This window comes from Nycticebus coucang, chromosome 9 (assembly GCF_027406575.1).
Source record: "Nycticebus coucang isolate mNycCou1 chromosome 9, mNycCou1.pri, whole genome shotgun sequence".
NCBI classification, from domain to species: Eukaryota; Metazoa; Chordata; class Mammalia; order Primates; family Lorisidae; genus Nycticebus; species Nycticebus coucang.
In genome coordinates this window covers 111,561,685-111,586,523 of record NC_069788.1, presented here as the reverse complement: position 1 = coordinate 111,586,523, position 24,839 = coordinate 111,561,685, and the positions used below count along the sequence as shown (strand labels likewise).

General features: G+C 40.8%; 1 protein-coding gene and 1 pseudogene across 5 annotated transcripts in view; one reads left to right on the top strand and one right to left on the bottom strand.

Annotated features, from left to right (window-relative positions):
* PTGR2 (prostaglandin reductase 2) overlaps positions 1-24,839 on the top strand; it is a 43,312-nt gene that overhangs the window by 6,943 nt on the left and 11,530 nt on the right. For all 5 annotated transcript variants that reach the window (XM_053601770.1, XM_053601768.1, XM_053601769.1 and 2 more), the window contains 3 exons: positions 1,222-1,340; positions 16,860-17,051; positions 22,888-23,058. In XM_053601770.1, the coding sequence (XP_053457745.1) occupies positions 1,222-1,340; positions 16,860-17,051; positions 22,888-23,058 (482 nt within the window). The remainder of the gene's footprint in view (positions 1-1,221; positions 1,341-16,859; positions 17,052-22,887; positions 23,059-24,839) is intronic.
* On the bottom strand, positions 9,799-10,560 carry LOC128593814 (cysteine and glycine-rich protein 2-like; annotated as a pseudogene).

Sequence of the window (24,839 nt, the reverse complement as noted above, 5' to 3'; positions counted from 1 at the left end):
TGATATATTAACATTAGGAAAGAGAAAAAATTCTTCAAACAAAGTAATACTCAGTTTTTCAAATGATAACTTACCAAGGCCATTTGCTGATAAGGTTTTTGGAATCATAACATTTGAGATATTATATTACATATATGTGTGGCTTTTTATGTATTCTTGGTTCTTAAAATTTGCTTTTCTTTTTTGTGTGAAACATGCTGACTTCTGTCATTGTTGACACATAACCTGCATCATAGAAACTTTTGGGTGTTGGTTTTGCCGGGCAATCACTTAACTTTTCAGAGCTCAGTTTTAGTAAAGTGAGCAGTTATATTAAGAACTTTACAATCTTTAGCAATTGAATAACTCTTGAATGATTGTTTGAATAGTTAAGTTTGGTTATATTAAACATAACCGAAGATGAGTACATGTGGCAGTCCCCGTGTTACAAACATCTGACTGATGTATGACTCCCATGAACAGAGGCTATTGCAGGTAATAGGTAAATGGACCTGTTCCAACTTAAAATACAAGTGGCAACTGAAGAACAAATTTGCAGAGCCTTTCTTGTTGGTAACCTAAGGACTGCCTGTATATTTTCAGTGATTACTTTTCCTGCTTACAGATTTTTCTTATACCTCAGATTTTTTAATTTCCTAATTAGACAGACTTTCCTTTTTTTGTGTGTGTGTGTGTGATTTTTGGCAGGGGCTGGGTTTGAACCCGCCACCTCCGGCATATGGGACTGGCGCCCTACTCCTTGAGCCACAGGCGTCACCCGACTTTCCTTTTTTTTTTTTTTAAATAATATGTTCATATTTCTTTTGATTCTTAAAACGAAGAAAGAAAATTTACCTAACTTTTTAGGTATTTGTGTGGTATTTCTGCTACAAGTAAATTTTAATTTTCATAATTAACAAAGAGCTAGGTGTGATTTTCCACTGTTTGACTTCCTTCTATAATTTTAAAACAGATGAGGTGATTTACCTGTAATTATTTAAAAAAGGGAAATTTGAAGTTGACAGTATTCCAAAAGAACTTCTTAAAAAGAATCAAGAGCCATCACAACTATTTGATGACATTTATGCTGAGTCATTTCTATGGTTGCAGAGAAATTATAAAATATAGATTCAGTCATATCTGTTTTAAGGAGGTGCTCTGAATCCTATAGTGACCTTTTAAACAATAATAATTATACAAGAAAGTGCCTTTTTGACTTCATATTTCTTCCTACTATTTTAGGAAAAAATGGTAACCCAGTGGCAGAGAATTTCCGAATGGAAGAAGTCACTTTACCAGATAATATCAGTGAAGGACAAGTACGAGTTAGAACTCTTTATCTTTCTGTGGATCCTTACATGGTAAGAATAAGGAGCTTGTGGCTCGTTGAAAAATAACTTTTTTATCATGTTATTGTATGCATCTGAATTTTATTGTATAATCCTTCCGATTAATAAATATTTGAGCAATTATATATCTTGATACAGATTGCCTTTATTTTTTTTCTATTTTTTTTTCTTGAGACAGAATCTCAACCTGTTGCCCTGGGTAGAGTGTCATTGCGTCATAGCTCACAGCAACCTCCAACTCCTGGAGGTTCTCTTGCCTCAGCCTCCCAAGTAGCTGGGACTACAGGTACCTGCCACCACGCATGGCTATTTTTTGGTTGTAGTTGTCACTGTTGTTTGGCAGGCCCAGGCTGGATTTGAACCTGCCAGCTCTGGTGTATGTGGCTGGCGCCTTAGCTGCTTGAGCTACAGGCACCAAGCCTTTTTTTCTATTTTGGTTTTTGAATTACAGATTGCCTTTATTTTTCTCAATCTTTTTTTTTTTTTTTTTTTTATGAGACAGAGTCTCATTTTGTAGCCCTCCTCAAACTCTTGAGCTCAAGTGATCCTCTTACCTCAACCTCCCAAGTAGCTGGGATTACAGGCACCCTAAAAATGCCTAGCTATTTTTAGACACAGGGTCTCTTGCTCAGGCTGGTCTGTAACTCCTGAGCTCAGGCAGTTGACCCACCTCAGCCTCCCAGAGTGCTAGGATTACAGGTGTGAGCCACTGCACCCAGCCAGATTGCCTTTATTTTTATTCAGTAATGTTACTAAAGAGTGTTGTAGAAGGAATGTATTTATAAAAGTGGCACATATGATTAGTTAGGTTCTTCCAAATGTCTAGATCACTTCCCAGTAGTAAGTGAAGCTTGATGATGGTTAAATTGGATCGGAAATTCTCTCAAATTCAGTTTACAAGGGAGGCTATATATGAGTCCTTTATTCTAGTTTATCTTTTGTGAAAAGAACAGACTCACTTATGCTACCTCTAGATTAAAGGAGTTTTTTTTTGTTTTGTTTTGTTTTTTGTGAGAGTCTCACTCTGTCATCCTGAGTAGAGTGATGTGGCGTCATAGCCCATAGCGACCTCAAAGTCTTAAGCTCAAGCTATCTTTTTGCCTTGGCTCCCAAGTAGCTGGGATGACAGGTGCTCACTATAACACCTGCCTAGTTGTTTTCTATTTTTACTAGAGACAAGGTCTTACTGTTGCTCAGGCTGGTCTCGAATTCCTGAGCTCAGGTGATCCACTGGCCTCAGCCTCCCAGAGTGCTAGGATTACAGGCATGAGCCACCACACCTGGCCAGTTTTTACTCTTTTGTTAAATTTATTCCTAAATATTTTCTTTCTTTTTTCTTTCTTTCTTTCTTTTTTTTTTTTGAGACAAAGCCTCAAGCTGTTGCCTTGGGTAGAGTGCTGTGGCATCACAGCTCACAGCAACCTCTAACTCCTGGACTCGAGCTATTCTTCTGCCTCCGCCTCCCAAGTAGCTGGGACTACAGGCGCCCACCACAATGCCTGGCTTTTTTGTTGTTGTTGTTGCAACCATCATTGTTTGGCGGGCCTAGGCTGGATTCAAACTCACCACCTCAGGTGTATGTGACTGGCGCCTTAGCTGCTTGAGCCACAGACCGTATTTTATTTTTTCTGAGGCTGTTGTAAATGGAATTTTTAAAAAAAGAATTATTTTTAAGAGTATTCAATTCTGGGAGGCCAAGGCAGGTGGATTGCCTGAGCTCACAAGTTTGAGACCAGCCTGAGCCAGAGCGAGACCTTATCTCTAAAAATAGCCAGGCATTGTGGCAGGCGTCTGTCATCCCAGTTACTTGGGAGGCTGAGGCAAGAGAATTGCTTAACCTCAAGAGTTTGAAGTTACTGTGAGCTATGATTCGACAGTACTTTACTGAGGGCAACAAAGTGAGACTCTTGTCTCCAAAAAAAAAAAGTATTCATTGCTAGTGTATAGAAATACAATTGAGTTTTGTATATTGGTCTTACATTCTGCAACCTTGCTGAACTTTTTTTTTTTTTTTAGCTCTAATAGTATTATTTTTGGTGGATTTCTTAGATTTTTCTATGTATATGGTCATATCATCTATGAATTTAGCCTTCTTCTTTTCCAATATAGAAGGATTTTATTTCATTTTATTGCCTAATTACCCTGACTAGAACCTCCAGTACAATGCTGAATAGATGGTGAGAGTAAACATCCTTGTCTTCTTCCTGACTTTAGAGGGGAAAGCAGTTAGACTTTCACTATTAAGTATGATGTTAATTGTGGCATTTTTGTAGATGTCCTTTATCAAGTTGAAGAGGTTTCTTCCTATTCTTAGTTTGTTGAGTGTTTTTATCATGAAAGGGTGTGGATTTTTTGTAAATATATATAACATGCAATCTAATTTACTATTTAACCATTTTAAAGTGTATAGTTCAGTGACATTAAGAACATACTCTTGCGCGCAGCGGCTCATGCTTATAATCCTAGCACTCTGGGAGGCCGAGGTGGGCAGATTGCTTGAGTTCACCAGTTCGAGACCAGCTTGACCAAGAGTGAGACCCCGTCTCTAAAAATAGCCAGGCGTTGTGGCAGGTGCCTGTAGTCCAGCTACTCAGGAGGCTTGAGACCAAGAGTTTGAGGTTGCTGTGAGCAATAATGCCATGGCACTTAACACCAGGCAACTGAGTGAGAATCTGTTTAAAAAAAAAAGGCTCAGTGCCTATAGTTCATACACTGGGCCTGGTGGGTTCGAACTCAGCCTGGGCCTGCTAAACAACAATGACAACTACAACAACAACAACAACAAAATAACTGGGCATTGTGGTGGGCACCTGTAGTTCCAGCTACTTGGGAAGCTAAGGCCGGAGAATTGCTTTAGCCCAAGAGTTTGAGGTTGCTGTGAGCTGTGACGACACCACACTCTACTGAGGGTGACATAGTGAGACTCTGTCTCAACAAAACAAAACATACTCTTTCTCAATGTTTCTAAGAACATTAAGAGCACACACAGAACATTTACCTGCAGTCACTACCTCTTTGCATTTTCAGAATTTGTTCATCATCCTAAACAGAAAGTTTGTAGCTGTTAAACACTAACTCTTGGCCGTGTGGGGGGGGCTCACGCCTGTAATCCTAGCACTCTGGGAGGCTGAGGTGGATGGATTGCTTGAACTCAGGAGTTTGAGACCAACCTGAGCAAAAGCAAGACCCCATCTCCACTAAAAATAGAAAAAACTGAGGCAACAGGATTGCTTGAGCCCGGGCTAGAGTTTGCTGTGAGCTATGACACCACAGCCTTCTACCTGGGGCAACAGCTTGAGACTTTGTCTCAAAAAAACAAAACACAACAAAAAACTCTCCCTCACTGCCTTCTTCTAGAAACGGTGTTGGATTTTGTGAAATGCTTTTTCTGTATCTATTGAGATGATCAGGTGGATTTTGCTTTTTAATCTGTTGATGTGATTTATTATTGTCTTGGTTTGTTTTATGCTCTTATAACACAATACTACATACCCAGTCTGGATAATTTATAACGAATAGAGATTTACCTGGCTCGTGGTTCTGGATCTGGGAAGTCCAAGAGCATAGTGCTGGCATCTATGGGCCTTCTTGCTATGTCATTCCATGGTGAAAGGGGAATGAGCAGGTGAGTGTAAGTAGAGGGGAGAGGGGTGAAACTCATTCTGAACTTATTCTCTGTGTGTGTGTGTATGTAGAGGCAGGCTTTCATGCTGTTGCTTGGGCTAGAATGCCATGGTGCAACCATACCTCACTATAACCTAAAACTCCTGGGATAATCCTGTCTCAGCCTCTTGAGTAACTGTGACTATAGGTGTATACCACCAAGCCAGCTAATTTTACATTTTTCTGTAGAGATGGGGGTCTTGTTAAGTTGACCAGGCTAGTTTTGAACTCCTGGCCTCAAATGAACCTTTTGTCTTAGCCTCCCAAGGCACTGGGATCACAGGCATGAGCCACTGCACCCAGCTTTGAATTCTTTGTTTTATCAGGAACTCACTCCTATAAGAATGGGATTTAATTCATTTATAAGGACAGAGCCCTCAAGAACTAATCAGCTCTTTTTAGGCCCCCGATTCCCAATACAGTTTTTGGAGATTAAGTTTCTAATACATAAACCTTGAGGAGACACATTCAAGCTACGGCTGGTATAGTAATTGATTTTCAGATGTTAAACCAATCTTGCATTCCTGGGTTAAATCCACCTTGGTCATGGGGTGTAATCCCTTTTATATGTTGCTGGATTTGGCTTACCACCATTTAGTTTTGGATTTTTATCATCCGTATTATTTTTTTTTTTTTCTTTTTTTTTTGTAGAGACAGAGTTTCACTTTATTGCCCTCGGTAGAATGCCGTGGTGTCACACAGCTCACAGCAACCTCCAACTCCTGGGCTTAGGCGATTCTCCTGCCTCAGCCTCCTGAGTAGCTGGGACTACAGGCGCCCGCCACAACGCCCGGCTATTTTTTTTTTGTTGTTGCAGTTTGGCCGGGGCTGGGTTTGAACCCGCCACCCTCGGCATATGGGGCCGGTGCCCTGCTCACTGAGCCACAGGCGCCACCCTCATCCGTATTATTAAGAGATACTGGTCTATAGTTTTCTTGTGATAGCTCTGTCTAATTTGAGTATCAGAATAATACTGGCTTCATAGAATGAGTTGAGAAGTGTTTCTACCACTTCTGTTTTTGAAAGAGTTTGTGAAGAATTGGTAATAATTCTTCTTCAAAAGATTGGGGTATTTACCAATGAAGCCATCTAGGCCTGAGCTTTTTAAAGGAAAATTTAAAACTTAACTAATTCAATATTTTTCCTTATCATAGATCTTTTGAGATTTAGCTTCAATAGTTTGTGTCTTTCTGGGAATTTGTTAAGTTGTGTAATTTATTTGCATACAATTATTCATGGTATTCCATTATTTACCATTTTTGTTTCTGTAGAGTAAGTAACAATGTTCTTTCTTTCATGTTTGTGTTTAGTTTTAAATCTTACCTCTTTTTTTTTTTTGTCACTTTGTCATCCTGGGTAGAGTGCCGTGGAGTCATAGCTCACAGCAACCTCAAACTCTTGGGCTTACGTGATTCTCTTGCCTCAGCCTCCCAAGTAGCTGGGACTACAGGTGCCTGCCACAATGCCTGGCCATTTTTTGGTTGTAGTTGTTGTTTGGCAGGCCCAGGCTGGATTCAAATCCACCAGCTCCAGTGTATGTGGCTGGCACCCTAGCTGCTGAGCTACATACAGGTGCCAAGCCTAAATCTTACCTCTTGTTTTATTGCTCACTCTAGCTTGAATTTTCAAATTTTGTTGATCTTTTCAAAGGATCAATTTTTGATTTTGTTGACTTCGTGTATTGTATTTTATTGTCTATTTCATTGATTTCTGTCTGCTAGTCTCTGTACTTAGTTTTACAGCTTCTTGTGAGTCTATATTTAGAAATAAAAAGATAAAGAAAATAAGAATGGCTTTTCTAGTAAATTATATTGAGGTGGTTAACTTTAAACTTTTGGGGGAAAAATTATATTTTTAGCTCAACTCTTACGTCAGACTACATTCCAACAGATAAGAAAAAATTAAAGAGAAAATGAAACTAGCCAGGAGCAGTGGAAATGGAATTAGCCAGGTGCAGTGGTACATGCCTGTAATCCTACCTACTCAGGAGGCTGAGGTGGGAGAATCGCTAGAGCCCAAGAGTTCAAGACTAGCCTGGGGAGCATTGTGAGACTCCGTTTCAAAAAAGAAAGAAGAAACTAAAAAAATTTTAGAAAAGATGGGCGGTGCCTGTGGCTCAAGGAGTAGGGCGCCGGTCCCATATGCCGGAGGTGGCAGGTTCAAACCCAGCCCCGGCCAAAAACCACAAAAAAAAAAAAAAATTTTAGAAAAGATATGGGTGAACAGTTGAATGATATTCAGCAATGCAAGATTTTCTAAGAGTGATAGCAATTCCAGATACTATAAAATAGCATGATTGATAAATGTGATTATTTTAAAAATACTGTATTTTTATAAAACACAATAAAACACAAAACACACACACAAACAAAAGATCAAAGGATGAACAACAAACTTAGAAAAATTTACAATATAAATAATAGGGAAAAAAAGGCTCAGTACCTGTAGTTCACTGGAGCTGGCAGGTTCAATTCCAGCCCGGACCTTCTAAACAACGACAACTACAACCAAAAATAAAAATAGCCAAATGTTTTGGCGGGGTGTCTGTAGTCCCAGCTACTTGGGAGGCTGAGGCAAGAGAATTGCTTAAGCCCAAGAGTTTGAGGATGCTGTGAGCTGTGACGCCATGGCACTCTACTGAGGGCAACAAAGTGAGACTCTGTCTCAAAAATATAAATAATAATAATAGAAAAAAATAATATCTGATGTGTAGAAATCTATTCATTAATCATAAGCGAGGCAAAAAACAAATAAGCAATTCATAATCTCTTTCTGGATTACCATTTCTGCTTGCTTCCTTCTAGGTTCTAGAGTACCCTTGTATAAGATAAAGAGAATCCTGGCTTACCTATTCTCAGGCCCTACAGTGGAGACCCAATTGGTTGTAACATTAGCTGGCAAGACAGTGGTAGCCTTGGGAAGGCATTTGCCCTCTGATCCACTAGTGTAGTTCAAGCTCTGTCTTCTAGTGATGCTAGTAAATTTGATTGTACTTACTGTGGGAAACAATTTGATGATGTCATTCAAAATTCTCTCTGTGGTAGCAAGAAATTTTCCTTAAGAGGCTAGGGAAATAAGGTCTAAAACATTCTAAACAGATATATTTTCAGGTTGAAACAGAGGGGTAAAATAGATCATTGATTTTCCCACAGACCTAAAGATGTTCCCCCATTAAGTGGCAGCCAAGGCAAGCTCAGCTAAGCTGTGGGCCTTATCCCATGAGCCTATACCAACCAAATCATGCAAGGAAAATAATTATCTTAAATTCAGGGGAAAAGTGACTGGTTTGGATTTCTTCAGACTTTTTACGTTTCAGTGGATAAATATGTGGTTCAGGTTATCTAAGGATTACATATTCTTAATGAGCAAAATATAAAGAATATCACTTAAGCCCAGGATAACACAGAATAAGAGAACAAAATTTACTAAAATAAAACCAAAGTTTCATGTCACCCTTGGTCAAGTGCTGTGGTGTCATAGCTCACAGCCACCTCAGACTCGGGCTTAAGTGATTCTCTTGCCTCAGCCTCCCAAGTAGCTGGGATTATAGGCTCTTGCCACAGTGCCCAGCTATTTTTGTTTTTTGTAGTTGTCGTTGTTTGGCAGGCTCTGGGCCAGGTTTGAACCCGCCAGCTCTGGTGTATGTGACTTGTGTCCTAACCGCTGAGCTACAGGCTTCAGGCCATGAAGTGGATTTTATCTGAAGAGGAAAAAAAAATCACACAGCACACCAAAAGGAATAGTTGTAAACAAGTGAAAAAAGGACAAACTTCCTAGTTGCACTAGTTCCCTATGAGGGTCTTACAGTAAGAGAAATATATGACCCTAAAGATTTTAGGTGTGATTTTAGATTTTAGGAAAAATGTTAGAACAAATAGGATTATGATACGAATTGAATTTTTTTTTTTTTTTTTTTTTGAGACAGAGTCTCACTATGTCACCCTCAGTAGAGAGCTGTGACTCACAACTCACAGCAACCTCCAACTGTTGGGCTTAAGCGATTCTCTTGCCTCAGCCTCCTAAGTAGCTGAGCTTTTTTGTTGTTGTTGTTGCAGTTGTCATTGTTGGCCAGCTGGCCCAGGCTGGGTTTGAACCCGCCAACCTTGGTGTATGTGGCCGGCGCCATAACCAGTGTGCTACGAGCGCCGAGCCCATGATCTTCACTTTAAATACCCCCCAACTTCAAAGCAAAAATAAAACTCCCAAAACCTGTTTTTCCTCCAGGGAAGTACATATATCTTTCACCTGCTCATTTGGTGCTAGAAAGCACTGTCTTTCTTGAGAATTTTGTCTCTTTTGTTCTCCATATTCTGTCAGTCAATCTCCAGAATCTATGGAGTACCAATCCTAAGTACTTCTCAATTCAGTCCATTTCTTCATAATTCCAAGGACATCTACTTAGTGAAAATCACTGTTGTTTCTTTTCTAACAGGCTACCCCTGCATACACACTCTAAGGCATTTTCCACACTCCAGCCAGAGTGATCTTTTTATAACAGAACTAATTGTGTTACCTTAGTTAAAATATTATAATGGCTTCTCATTATTTTTGGGATTGAGACTAACAGCTTTGGCATTTTCTGAGGTGCTACATGTTCTGTGAGCAGGAAGTTGAAGGAAAAAAACAATTATTATTTTCAAGCTGAAGTTTTATTTAAAATGTAAAAGAAATGGTTCTTGAAAATGCTGGAGAATAAAGCAAAAAGATACAGTGCTGTCTTCCTATAAGTTAGCCAGCCTGTGCAGGTATAGGGTAACACAGAATACTGAATGCTGGTGGAATTTCATAGTAGTTTAGTGGTAGAAGGTTATCTGTCCCTAAAGTATGAAGAGAGACTTAGTTCTGGGTTTTCACCTTTACTGAGCATAAAAGGAGCCCCTGCTCCCTGGCCATAGCCAAATCCCTTGGTCCCAAAGTTCTTTGCATTGCTCCTTTACAATAGATTTCACCTTCTTTATCAAAGTTGTCGATTCAAGACTCTTCCCACAATTGGCACATTGAAAACAGCTTTTATGCCAGGGCTTCCCAGCTCCAATTATCTTCTTGGTAGCGTATACGGAATCCCCACATCAGGAACACTTCTCAGCACCTCCATGTTTCTGAGCAAATTTAGAAGTGTTTGGATTTGTTGTAGGCCTGTGAGGTTGAACACTCTCTGGCTTCATGCCAAGCCTCTCCCTGTGGTCTGTGTTGAGCGTGCAGGTGCCTTAGCCATAACCATAGCCTTTCGGCCCATACTTCTTTCCATAGCAGAATTTGCAGTAGATCTCTTTTTTTTTTTTTTTTTTTAAAGTACAGACTTTATTTATTTTTCTTTTTTTGGATTGTGGCCAGAGTTGGGTTTGAAGCCGCCACCTCTGGCATATGGGACCGGCGCCCTACTCCTTGAGCCACAGGCGCCGCCCTGCAGTAGATCTCTTAATTGTGAATTGCCACTGTTGTGCTATCTTAAATTTTTCCTGCAAACCATGCACAGAAAGCAGCAGCGTTGGGAGCTGCAGCCATTGCACTGCACCTCTTTCATGTGGTACACGGTCCTCCCGCAGGCCTCATGCTTGTTTCCACCTCCCCAGACAGATGTTTCTGGTTGGAGATGGAGGAGCACATGCCGCAGGCGAAGCCAGCGAGGCCACGTGGGGAGGGCACCGGCAGTCCGAGAGCCCAAAGAATTATCATTATTATCATTATTACTATTATTATCATTTTTGAGACAGAGTCTCTCTCCGTCACCCAGAATCCTATGGCATTAGCCTAGCTCACTGCACCCTGACTCGTGGGGTCAAGTGGTCCTCCTACCTCAACCTCTGAGTAGCTGGGACTACAGGCACTTGCCACAATATCCAGCTAATTTTTTCTATTTTTAATAGAGACAGGGTTTCATTCTTGCTGAGGCTGGTCTCTAACTCCTTGGCCTCCCAGAGTGCTAGGATTACAGGTGTGAGCTACCACACTAGATAAAAGTAAAGAATTAAAAATGAAAGATTGTCGACCTACAGTCATGAGATCTATACCTTCGGAAAGGAGAACTTTATTTCTTATGATAGGTTGCAATGTACAGCCTGGGAAATAGAGTCTCCAGCAGGGATCAAAAGTAGGCCATAGCAGGAAGAAGTATGGGACAGGAGGGTTGGCTAAATATGTATATTTAACAGGTTATAGGAGGGGCTATAAATATTCCCGTGAAGGAGCATATGCATGTGTAGTAAGCAATCATGTATGTTGCATACATTCCATGTTCACTTGGGGTAAAGACTTAACGTTAAAACGCAGTAAAATTAGGTTCTACGAGTGAAACAAAAAACAAAGCCTTTCTGCACAGCCTCAGTAAGCCAGCCATTATGGTAATGGGGATTTATCAGGAAGGAATAATGCATTGTCAAAATTGTGAAAAGGGAGGAGAATTTGGCTACAGCATCAGGTGGTTGGTTAAAGTCAGCAGAGGAGACTCAGAACCTATAGCTCAGCGGCTAGGTTGCCAGCCACATACACCAGAGATGGCAGGTTCGAATCCAGCCCAGGACTGCCCAACAACAAGGACAACTACAACCAAAAAATAACTGGGCATGGGCGGCGCCTGTGGCTCAGTGGGCAGGGCGCCGGCCCCATATACCTAGGGTTCAAACCCAGCCCCGGCCAAACTGCAACAGAAAAATGGCTGGGTGTTGTGGCAGGCGCCTGTGGTCCCAGGTACTTGGGAGGCTGAGGCAAGGGAATCGCCTAGGCCCAGGAGTTGGAGGTTGCTGTGAGAGCTGTGTATGCCACGGCACTGTGGGTGATAAAGCGAGACTCTGTCTCTACAAAAAAAAAAAAAAAGTAGCTGGGTGTTGTGGTGGGCACCTGTAATGCCAGCTACTTGGGAGGCTGAGGCAAGAGGATTGCTTATGTCCAAGAGTTTGAGTTGCTGTGAGCTGTGAGTTAGGGCCCTCCACCAAGGGCTACAAAGTGAGACTATGTCTCAAAAAAAAAAAAAAAGCAAAGAACAGTCAGCAGGGGAGCCTTCTGTTCTTTGTTTTCTCAGGCTGGTTTCTGTTTAACTTTTAGGAAAAAAGGTCTAGTGACACTTAGCGAGGAAGGGGGTATAATGAGACATGGCCAACATCCTGTCTCATCATGGGTGGGAAACTTAGTTTTTTAAGTTTTTCTGAGGTCTGGTCAATTGGTTGGGAGGTTTAGGATTTTGTTTTTATTCCACAAGAGTAAAGTTTTGTTCTGTTTTTTTTTTTTTTGAGACAGAGTCTCACTTGTTGCCCTCAGTAGAGTGCAATGACATCACAGCTCACAGTAACCTCAAACTCTCGGGCTTAAACAATTCTCTTGTCTCAGCCTCCTGGGTACCTGGGACTACAGGTGTCCGGCTATTTTTTAGAGACAGGTTCTCACTCTTGCTCAGTCTGGTCTTCAACCTCTGAGCTCAGGCAGTCCACCAGTTGGCCTCCCTGAGTGCTAGGATTATAGGCGTGAGCCACTGTGCCCTGACAAGAGTAAAGTTTTAAAAAATGAAAAAATATGCTGCTTTAGGTCTAGCCCCTGTTTGCCTACCTAGACTCACTGTACTTGCTTTACTTCTTTCTTATGGCCTCATTGAACCTCTTTTATAATACATCAGTGCCCCTTTTAGCTCAAGACTTGTATTAATCATGTTTTTTTATTTATGTATTTCATGATACTTTGACATCTTTGGGGACTGCAAATCCTGGACATACTGCCCCTAGTGGCAACGCTAGTTAATTTTGAGAGACAATGGACACTGTTCCTTAGGTCATGCCATTCATGTGCAAACTAGCATATCTAAAACCCATATCCTTAAGGACCTCCTCTAACTCATACATCAAGCCAACATTGCCCTGCTCTAAATTACCCTAGGGCCAGCTACTGTGTAACAGGACCACCTATGTATCTTAGAGCCCTCTGAAAGTATTCAATCTATACCATCCTAAACTTAACTCAAGGTTACCTACCTCGCCTTGCCTGTACCTTCCTGTAGTAACTGAGAATAATACCTACTAACAAAAAGACTCAGAGACAGCTCATCCTTGTTTTTCTGTCTCCTGATCAAAGCTTATGCCCCTCCAGGTGGTTCTATGGTGTGGCATGCCCTCTCCTTTTGGAAATTCTAAGAAATACTTCTTTCAGGGCAGTTGTCTTCATGTTTGTCATCTTACCATATCTGATTAAAACATTGTCCCAGATACATTTGAAACAAATCTTCATACATGTTGTCCCTCCATCTAAAATCTCCCTCCCACCCCTTTCCCTTACTTGGGTTATCCTTGTTATATCACCAGCTGCCTGGTGATAGGTGAAGCTGTAGTGTCAGAGATAAGGAGTGGAGGGATTCAGGCTATGTTTAGTGAAAGGGACAGCAACCTGCCTGGGCAGAGAACAGAGGGCATCCAAAGGGCTTTGGTGGGTTAGGGTCCTTTGGCACAAATTTTGGGGGTGAGGCTAACTAATTAGGTCTTTTGTGTCCTTTGTTTAGGAGAGTCGGAGGAGGAGAGGGCTTGTGTAGGGTTGTGTTAGGCCCCCCCCCAGCACCTGGTTAAAATGGGTCTCCTCTGGTAAATCACTCTGAACCCTCAGAATAGTACAGATGAACTAGGGATGGGGCTGATTGCCAGGGGAACAACTTGCAGTTCCACCCTCTCACCTCTGGAGAAGGGACACGGGCTAAAGATGGTTAGTAGTTTGAAATGATCACCAGTGGTCAGTAGTTGAATCATGCCTATGTAAAGACACCTCCATAAAAACCCCCAAAGACTTCATTTGGGTTCTTATAGGGGAGAGCACTTGGAAGTGATACTGGCTAAGTCCAGGTCCATTCTACCTGCCACCACATAAGTTTTGCAAGGCGAAAAGCTTTAATTGCAAGGCTACCAGGGTGGAGGTTAGAGAACAGCTCTCCAGTCCACCTCCCTGAAGATGAGAGTTGGGCATATTTATGGGTTAGAGAAGTGGTACGGAGAATGGTGAAAAATGAAGCAACAGGTTCATTCTATGCAAGCATAGTTGGAGTTCAGGGCATTTTATAGGACATAAGTACAGAAAATGATGGCTTTAGCATGACCTAAGTAGGGATGGGGTTTTGGACCCTCCAGTGTCAAAAGGCCTTCTCTCAGTCACTTGCTGATGAGTTGGTGGTCTTCACTGGTTTGAATTGGAGAGGAGCTGGCCTAGGTTCCTGAAAAACAACTGAAGCAATCACCTTTACTATAGTACTTATAAATGGTATCTATAAAGTAACCATTGAAGGTTAAGTGTTAGTGGTGTGGCTTTCTGCTACGGAAGGGCTTTAGTTCATGGAAGAAGGAAGGAAAAATAATAGAAACCAAGTGACCAAAAGCACACAGGAAAGGCACACCTGCCTAAATTAACCCTTGAGTTTCAGAAAGAGTATAGAAACTTTGTGGTCCTTCCCATATACCTTGCCCCATGTGTGTCTTCCATTTGGCTGTTCGTCTATATCCTTTGTAGTATCCTTTATAGGAAGCCAGTAAATGTAAAGTGTTTCCTTGAGTTCCGTTAGCTGCCCCAACAAATTAAACCAAATGAGAGGATAGTGGGAATCTTGATTTATAGCTATGTGGTCTCAAGCACAGGCCACTTGACATTTGAAGTGGGGGAAGTCTTGTGGGATTGCCCTTGACCTGTGTATGTACCCAATGCTATAGTGAGGTAGATAGTGTCAGAATTTCGCTGACAATGAAGAGTTTCTATAATAAACAAATAAGTATTAGGGCAGAATTAAATGAAATTGAAAACAAAAGAATCATTCAGAAGATCAACAAAACAAGAAGTTGGTTTTTTGAAAAGATTAACGAAATTGATAAACCTTTGGCAAACCTAACCAGAAATAGAAAAATAAAATCTGTAATATCATCTATCAGAAATGATAAAGGAGAAATAACAATAGACACTTCAGAAATTCAAAAAATCCTCAATGATTACTACAAAAATCTCTATTCTCAGAAATATGAAAATCTGAAGGAAATGCACCAATACCTGGAAGCATGCCACCTTCCTAGACTCAACCAGAAAGAATTAGAAATCTTGGGGTGGCCGCCAGCTCTTTGAAATATAATTCACATATCTTATACTTTATGCTTTCAAAGTGTATAATTTAGGGCCACGCCTGTGGCTCAGTCGGTAAGGTGCCGGCCCCATATACCGAGGGTGGCGGGTTCAAACCCAGCCCCACCTGCAACCAAAAAATAGCTGGGCGTTGTGGCGGGCGCCTGTAGTCCCAGCTACTCGGGAAGCTGAGGCAAGAGAATCGCTTAAGCCCAGGAGTTGGAGGTTGCTATGAGCTGTGATGCCATGGCACTCTACCGAGGGCCATAAAGTGAGACTCTGTCTCTACAAAAAAAAAAAATGCAAAGTGTATAATTTAATTTAGTGATTTTTGGAATATTCAGAATTATTGTCCAAATATCACCACAATCTAATTTTTTTAATTTTATTTAAAAATTTTTATAGACGAATAAAACTTAATATGTATTTGTGGTGTACAATGTGATGTTTTGAAATGTTTATGTTGTACAATGACTAAATCATTCCAAATAACATGGATTACCTCTCATATTACTCTATTTGTGGTGAGGATTCTCTTGGCAGTTTTCAGGTATACAATACATCATTTATAACTTTAGTTACCATGTTGTTTCAAGTCTTACGTTTAAACCTTCAATACAGGCTGGGAACAGTGGCTCACACCTGTAATCCTAGCACTCTGGGAGGCTGAGGCAGGAGGATCACTTGAGCTCAGCAGTTCAAGACTAAAAACAGAAAAATTAGCTGGGCACTGTGGTGGGTGCCTGTAGTTGCAGCTACTTGGGAGGCTGAGGCAAGAGGATTGCTTGAACCCAAGAGTTTGAGGTTGCTCTGAGCTATGATCTCATAACACTCTAGCCTGGGGTAACAGAGTGCGACTCTGTAACAAAAAAAATAATAATAAATTTTCCATCCATTTTGAGTTACTTTTGTACGTAGTGTGATTATAGGTTCTAATTCTGTTCTTCTGCATGTGAGTATCCAGTTTTCTCTGCACTGTTTATTAAGGAAACTATCCTTTCCCCATCTTGTGTTCTTGGCATCTTTGCCAAAAATCAAGTGAATTGATTTCCGGGTTCTCTGTTCTTTTGGTCTGTGTGTTTTTATGCCCATACCATGCTGTCTTGATTACCATAATCTAATTTTTTTTTTTTTTTTTGAGACAGAGTCTCACTATGTTGCCCTCGGTAGAGTACTGTGGTGTCACAGCTCACAGCAACCTCAAACTCTTAGGCTTAAGCGATTCTCTTGCCTCAGCCTCCCAAGTACCTGGAACTATAGGCGCCCACCACAACACCCAGCTATTTTTTTGATGTAGTTGTCATTGTTTAGCTGGCCCAGGCCGGGTTTGAACCCACCAGCCTCAGTGCAGGTGGCTGGCATTGTAACTACTGTCTATGGGTACTGAGCCAATCTAATTCTTTTTTAATTTCACTTCTTTACTTGATAGAGAAGAGGTACATTTTTTTCAGAGTAAAAAATAACTTTAAGGAAGAAAGCAATTAAGATAAGTTTTATTTTTGTTTATTTGATTAACATTTTACTTAACATTACATACTATATTATTTTCTCTTTTTTTGAGACCAAGTCTCACTCTGTTGCTCTGCATAGATGCCATGGCATCGTAGCTCATAGCAACCCCAAACTCTTGGCATCAAGTGATCCTCTTGCCTCAACCTCCTGAGAAGCTGGGACTATAGGTGCCCATCGTGACTCCAGGCTAGTTTATTATGTACTTTTCTTTTAGACACAGGGCAAATTAGTAAACTGGTTCACAGTATTATCTGACAAAACTATTTTAATCAATGTTTTCTTTTTTAGCGCTGCAGAATGAATGAAGACACTGGCACTGATTATATAACACCTTGGCAGCTGTCTCAAGTGGTTGATGGTGGAGGTATTGGAATTATAGAAGAAAGCAAACACATAAATTTAACTAAAGGAGATTTTGTGACTTCTTTTTATTGGCCTTGGCAAACCCAGGTTATTCTGGATGGAAATAGCCTTGAAAAGGTGATATATGATATAAAAGTATCTACTTTAGTTCCCTGTGTAAATCTCACTTTGTGCATTTGGTATTCAGTTTTGTTTGTTATTAGGCAAAAAAGTTAAAGTATATATTTTCTTTTAGCCAGCCACCAAAACATGGAAGCCTTTTTGTTCCTTTTGCACTGTTAGCTGTGTAAGGGAGTTAAAATTTTTCCTCTGAAAGTTCAATAACTGAGTCCACAAAAGTAAAAAGACAATAAACAGATTAACAAGAGAAAAAAACATTTTTTTTTTAGAGACAGAGTCTTATTTTGTCACTCTCAGTAGACTGCCATGGCATCACAGCTCACAGCAGCCTCCAGCTCTTGGGCTTAGGTGATTCTCTTGCCTCAGCCTCCCGAGTAGCTGGGATTACAGGCACCTGCCACAACGCCCGGCTATTTTTTGTTGCAGTTTGGCCGGGGCTGAGTTTGAACCCGCAGCCCTTGGTGTATGGGGCCAGCGCCCTACTCTGAGTCACAGGTGCCACCCAGTGTCATTTTTCATATTTAATTTATTTTTCAAATGTTTTATGTAACATAAAATCTGAGTTGTAAACATCAAAAAAAAATTTATTTTATTTTTTTTTTTGAGAGAAAGTCTTGCTCTTTCTTTAGCCATGCTAGAGTGCTATGGCATGAGCCTACTTCACAGCAACCTCAGACTCTTGGTCTTGAGAAATCCTCCTGCCTCAGCCTCCTGAGTAGCTGCAACTACAGGCCCCTGCCAAGATTCCAGCTAATTTTTCTATTTTTAGTAGAGATAGGGTCTCAGTCTTGCTCAGGCTGGTCTTGGATTCCTGAACTAAAGTGATCCTCTCACCTCTAGTGCTAGGATTATAGGCATGAGCCGCCACGCCAAAATATATTTTTTACTAAGAACTAAACATCTCCCAATAATTATATGCTTTAAAGTTTCCAGAAAAATGTGTCACCTAAGTAGTTCATTTGCTTTGTGCTTGAAATTCCATCTCATGTCAGAAGTCCTGAGTTTAGCTTTTACTTTTAGGTTGAATCATGTGAAATTACCAATATTGGGTTTTTTTGAGTTACAAAAAAATGGGAGCTTCATGTAATTCAACCTAATTGATGTGTCACCACAAAAAGTTCCTTTATGTCTCTGTACTTCAGTTTCCTTTTTTGTTTTTTTTTTTTGAGATAGAGTCTCACTGTGTTGCCCTCAGTAGAGTGCTGTGGCAACACAGCTCACAGCAACCTCCAACTCTTGGGCTTAAGCGATTCTCTTGCCTCAGCCTCCCACGTAGCTGGGATGACAGACACCCACCACAATGCCCGGCTATTTTTTTATTTCAGTTGTCATTGTTATTTTAACTGGTGCGGGCTGGTTTTGAACCCGCCAGCTTGGGTGTATGTGGCCAGCTCCCTACCCACTGAGCTACGGGCACCACCCTCAGTTTCCTTTTGTGCAAAATGAAAATAATAGCTGTCACACAAGTAGATGTGAAATTTAAAAGCTATGATAAATACAACTAATGTTTTTTATAAAACTTTAGGCTCAGTGCCTATAGCTCAGTGGGTAGGGCACCACCCACAAACACCGGAGCTGGTGGTTTCGAATCCAGACTAGGCCTGCCAAACAACAATGACAACTACAACCAAAAGATAGCCGGGTGTTGTGGCGGACACCTGTAGTCCTAGCTACTTGGGAGACTGAGGCAAGAGAATTGCTAAGCCCAAGAGTTTGAGGTTGCTGTGAGCTGTGACAACACAGTACTCTACTCAGGGTGACAACTTGAGAGTCTGTTTCAAAAAAAAAAAAAACTCTAGAAAATGTTAGTATTTCTGGGCAGCGCCTGTGGTTCAATGGGGAGGGCACTGGCCCCACGTACCGTATGTGGCAGGTTCGAACCCGGCCCTGGCCAAACTGCAACAAAAAAAAATTGCCGGGTGTTGTGGTGGGCGCCTATAGTCGGGAGGCTGAGGCAAGAGAATCGCCTAAGCCCAGGAGTTGGAGGTTGCTGTGAGCTGTGACGCTACTGCACTCTACCAAGGGTAATAAAGTGAGACTCTGTCTCTAAAAAAAAATAAAAAATAAAATGTTAGTATTTGTTATTACAAATTCTTCTTTAGATACAAATGGTATGTGGGAGATGTTACACAATAATTTGTCAACGGTTCTAATAAAACAGATTTGACTAGAAATTTCTTAGCAAGAAATGAAAAGGCGATATTCAGCAGCTTGTGCTGTGTGGTAAGTGTGCTTGGTGTTTGCCTCTGGTTCCTGGCACAAAGCTCTTAAAACCCTTGTAATTTCCTATGTGTCTTTTGTTATTCATAATAAGTCCTTTCCACCTCTTGAGTTTATACTGATGGGGTGACCTAGGGCCACTAGGTATCTTCCTGATGGGTCTGGTCAACAGAAAGATCAATTGATTAGAAAGGGGGACTACGGAGTAAGCTCTATAAAAACTTTTACACAGTGAGATTTAATGAGCTTCTGAGTCGGTGAACACATGCACGTCCTGTGAAGCTGGGGCATCCCAACTCTACTGGGCAGAAGCTTTTCCACTTGGGGCCCTTCCAGACTTTACCCCAGTGCCTCTTCATTTTTGTATTCATCTGTCTCCTTTATGTCCTGACAAACGTAAGTCAAGTGTTTTCCTGCGTTCTATGAGCCATTCTAGTAAATTATTGAACTCCAGGAGGGAATTGTGGGAACCTCTGATTTATAACCAGTCAGAAGTGGAGGCCTGGACTTGTGACTGGCATCTGAACTGGGGCAATCTTGTAGTATTGAGCCCTTAATTTGTAGGACCTGATGCTAACTCCAGGTAGATAGGTGTCAGAATTAAATTGACATTGTTGGACACCCAGTTGGTGTAGGATGTTAACAAAAGACCATGAGATATGCAGAGGAAAAGAGGAGAACTTTATTTTTAATCTGCAGATTGGGGAGGCACAGCCTTGAGTCTTGAGTACCAATGTAAGTCTGCTCTGTGAACAACAAAGGGAGGGTCTAACCTAAATAGGGAAAGTTGTCGCCCTAGTTTTCAATCAAGTGCTCTATACAAATGTAAGATTCAAACTTCTTCAGTTTTGACTGGTCAGTAGGCCCAAACTAGACTTCTGTATAGTATGTTTCTTTCAAAGGTGATGGGGGAATAGCCGTGGTTTATCTTAGTACTGGCAACAGAAACTGGTTTGGCTTGATTGTAGAAAGGCAAGTCCTGTGATACTTTTACAACATCTCTCTGAGAACACAGGATACATGACCTCTCCCTCACCAGCTCTGGCTGCCTGCTTCTACTTTGAGCACTTCAGTTAGCCACAGGGAATCCATTTTGTCTGTCGACCAGGGGCATACTTTTACATGGAGAATTGGTTGGTATGGGGAAAAAATTCACCTATTGTGTCAGAAGTGTTCTATATGAGGGTGTAGAAAAACTACTTTTCTTAGAGAAAAAAGAAAGTGTTTCATATGAGAGTATAGAAAAACTACTTTTCTTAGCACTCTTTTCTAGTCCTGTAGTAGGAAATTGAGCAGTTAGGGAAAGCTTGAAAATTCTTTGGGAATAGATATTAGAAATGAGGAAAAGGAATGCAGAAGAGATTCCTCTGAACACAAACTTATCTCACGATGTATTTTTTTTAATTTGCCTTACAAATAAACAACTATGATATACATGAAGTATCTTTGTACATTATAAATCTTCCTGTGTATTGTAGACTTTGATATCTGTATTACTTTTATCTGCACACCAGATTTAACCAGTAGCCATTTAAAACTACTGAATATAGGCCAGGCAGGGTGGCTTACACATATAATCCCAGGACTTTGGGTGGCCAAGGTGGGAGGATTGCTTCAGGGCAGGACTTGCCAGCATGAAAGACCTCATCTCCACAGTGAAATCAAAAAGAAAAAAAAATCAACTAACCAGGCATGTGGTATGCACCTGTAGGCCCAGCTATTCTGGAGACTGAGGTGGGAGGATCACTTGAGGTTGGGAATTTGAGGTTGCAGTGGCTATGATGATACCATTGCATTCTCTCCTAGACAACAGTGAGACTTCCTATCTCAAAACTAAAAAAAAAGCAAAAACCCCAAAACTATTGAATATAAACTGCCATTTTATTTCTTTGTGGCAGCTGAAGTAGAAATAAAACTAAGGTGGCAGATCTTAATTACTTTTGGTGGTTTATTAAATTTTTACCAAAATTATGAAATTCTTTTTAAAATTATTATAAAATCCTTGTAGGGAGTCTTTATATATAATTTTCTTCAGGCTGGGTGCAGTGGCTCATGCCTATAATCCTAGCACTCTGGGAGGCCAAGCCTGGTGGATTGCTTGAGATCATGAGCTCGAGACCAGCCTGAGCAAAAAGCAAGATCCTGTCTCTATAAAAATAGAAAAACTGAGGCAAGAGGATCACTTGAGCCCAAGAGTTGGAGGTTGCTGTGAGTTATGATACTATGGCACTCTACCCAGGGAGACAGCCTGAGACTCTTGACTAAAAAAAAAAAAAATTTCCTTCAGTTCTCCTTAACTTTATTTATTTATTTTTATTTGCAGTTTTTGGCCAGGGCTGGGCTTGAACCCACCACCTCCGGCATATGAGGCCAGCGCCCTACTCCTTTGAGCCATAGGCACCACCCAGTTCTCCCTAACTTTACAATAACTTTACAGACACAGAAAAATAACAGCAATATAATTAATTATTGATGGAGCCTATTAAACATACAAACATAAATTGTCAATTGGAAGAGACCTTATTTTATTCTGTAATTGAAATGTAATGGTACATTTAGAGCATTAGTAATGAGAATTGTTGGAGCTTGAGTTAATTTTAAGTATCAATAATGAGAACTGTTGGAATTTGAGTTAATTTTTATAGGTAAATTTTGGAATTGCTCAGAGACTTAAAAACTTTTCAATTTTGCCTAGTTTTTTCATATTAAGTATTTCCTCATCCAGCGTGAGCAAAAGTAAGACCCCATCTTTACTAAAGGCAGAAAAACAAGTTGGGCATTATGGCAGGTACCTGTACTTCTAGCTACTTGGGAGGCTAAGGCAAGAGGATTGCTCAAGCCCAAGAGTTTTAGATTGCTGTGAGCTATGATGCCATGGCACTCTACCCAGAGCACAGAGTGAGACTCTGCTTGCAAAAAAAAAAAAAAAATAATAATAATAATAGTAAAATAATAAAAAAAGAATTTCCTCCTTTTGATATACTTAGAACATTAACAGGAAATAATATCTAGTCTCTTTTGTATAGGAATTTTTAAAAAATTTTTTTTAATATAAAGAGAAATAATATTGTTTTTTAGTCTTTACAAATAAATTATAGAATTTTAACAAGACTGAAGAATAGTTTACTCTTCTAGAAACTATATTGGGTTGTTTATTAGTCTTCTTAGGCTGCCATAACAAAATACTACAGGCTGGGAGGCTTAAGCAGCAGAAATTTATTTTCTCACACTTCTGGAAGCTACAAGTCCAAGGTGAAGGTGCTGGAAAATTTGATTTCTGGGGAGCCCTCACTTCCTGGCTTATAGATGGCTAACTTCTTGCTGTGTCCTCAAGTGGTCTTTCCTCTGCATGTGTGCAGAAAAAGAAAGCTTTTTTGTATTTCTTCTTATAAGGACATAAGTCTTACTGGATTAGGACTTCATTTGTATGACCTCATTTAACCTTAAATATCTTCTTAAAGGCTCTATCTCCAAATAAAGTCGTACAGGCAGTTAAGGCCTTAATATGAATTTTGTGGAGGACACAATTCAGTCCATAACAGGTTATCTCTAACTTGTCTTAAAACAGGAATTTTTAGTATTGTTTTTTAAAAGTATATATTTTTTATTTTAGGTAGATCCACAACTTGTGGATGGACACCTTTCATATTTTCTTGGAGCTATAGGTATGCCTGGTTTGACTTCCTTGATTGGGATACAGGAAAAAGGTCATATAACTACTGGATCTAATCAGACAATGGTTGTCAGTGGGGCTGCAGGTGCCTGTGGATCCTTGGCTGGGCAGGTAAACTTTCTGAGAATTATTTGATTATTATGAAAATTCACAATTGAATTTCTGGATCCATGTATGTAATTTAAAATTTTTTTTTAAATTTTTAATTGAACAAATTTATCATATGATTATTTCACACATTTCTGGTAGAAATGGTGTTATTACCTACTTAAACTCTCTTAATAACCTCATGAAAAAATGTAGATTTTTTTGTGTGTCTTATTATTATTAACTAAAAGTAGTTGTGGTGATGCTAGAACAGTGCTCTCATCAATATAAGAAAAAGAATGGGCTCGGCACCTGTAGCTCAAGCAGCTAAGGCTCTGGCCACATACACCAGAGCTGGTAGGTTCAAATCCAGTCTGGGCCTGCCAAACAACAATGACAACTACAACCAAAAAATAGCCGGGCATTGTGGTGGGTGCCTATAGTCACAGCTACTTGGGAGGCTGAGGCAAGAGAATTGCTTAAGCCTAGGAGTTGGACGTTGCTGTGAGCTGTGATGCTAAATTGAACATCTCTACCCAGGGTGACAGCTTGAGGCTCTGTCTCAAAAACAAAAAAAAGAAAGAAAAAAAAAAAGAATGGCTGGGGGTGGTGAGTCATGCCTGTAATCCTAGCACTCTGGGAGGCCAAGGAGGGTGGATTGCTTGAGCTCACAGATTCAAGAACACCCTGAGCCATAGCGAGACCCCATGTTCAAAAATAGCCAGGCGTTGTGGTGGGCACTTTTAGTCCCCAATACTTGGGAGGCTGAGGCAAGAGCATTGCTCGAGCCCAAGAGTTTGAGGTTGCTCTACGGAGGGCTACAAAATGAGACTCTGTTTCAAAATAAAATAAAATAAAATAAAGAATGATTGAAGAGAAGATGGCGGCCGAGTAACAGCTTCCTTGCATCTGGGCACTGTGGGTATGGAGAGATAAGACTCCAGGCATCTCTGGCTGGTGGGATCTGCCTATAATCATCCCTTTGAGGATACAGGAGTCAGCAAGAGACTTCTGGACCCCAAGAGGAGGACAAAAACAGTGGAAAACTGGCAAGTAATTGCGTGTGTTCGATCGGTCTAATCCCGCCGACAACTGTTAAGTGCAGTAGCAGTGAGACTGCAAACCAGAAAGGCCTTACCTGTGAACTGTTTTGGTGTTTTTGGACTTGGCACTCAGTTGAACTGCCTTGGGGAGAGCTTGAGCAGGAGTGCGGAGAACTTTGGGTGTTGTCTGGGACCCCAGACTGAGCTGCTGAGCTAGACGGATGGAGCTAATAGTATTTGGCTGTGGGCCACAGGGAGCCATTGTGAGAGAACTGCCCCAACAAGTTCTGCCCTAGGAGTCGCAGAGCAAGGATTGGGCGGGACCTAGTAACTTAGCGACTGAGCAGCCTAAAGGCAGGGTCTGAGCTGCCTTATAGCCCTAACCCTCAGGGGCAGAGTGAGACCAGTTTTGGCACACTGAGTAGGATAGCAACTTCACCAGTGATTCCAGCAACAAGCACTTTCCTGGGAAAGCTTCTGTTTAGCAAGTTTAGAAGCTTGAAGTGCCTTTTAAGAGGGCTGAAGAGAGACTTAGGGTGTCTACCCTGTGGGGTTTGAGAAATCAGCAGAGGCCTCCAGTTGTATCAGCATTGTAATTAACATCTCATACCCCAGAAGACCACCTGTTGCCCAGACAATATTCAACAAGATATATATACTGCTTTGTTTTTGGTTGTTTTTTTGTTTGTTTGTTTGTTTTTTGTTTTTTTTGATGTTGTTGTTTTGTTTTTTAATTTCAACCTTTTCCGATTGGATTAAAGA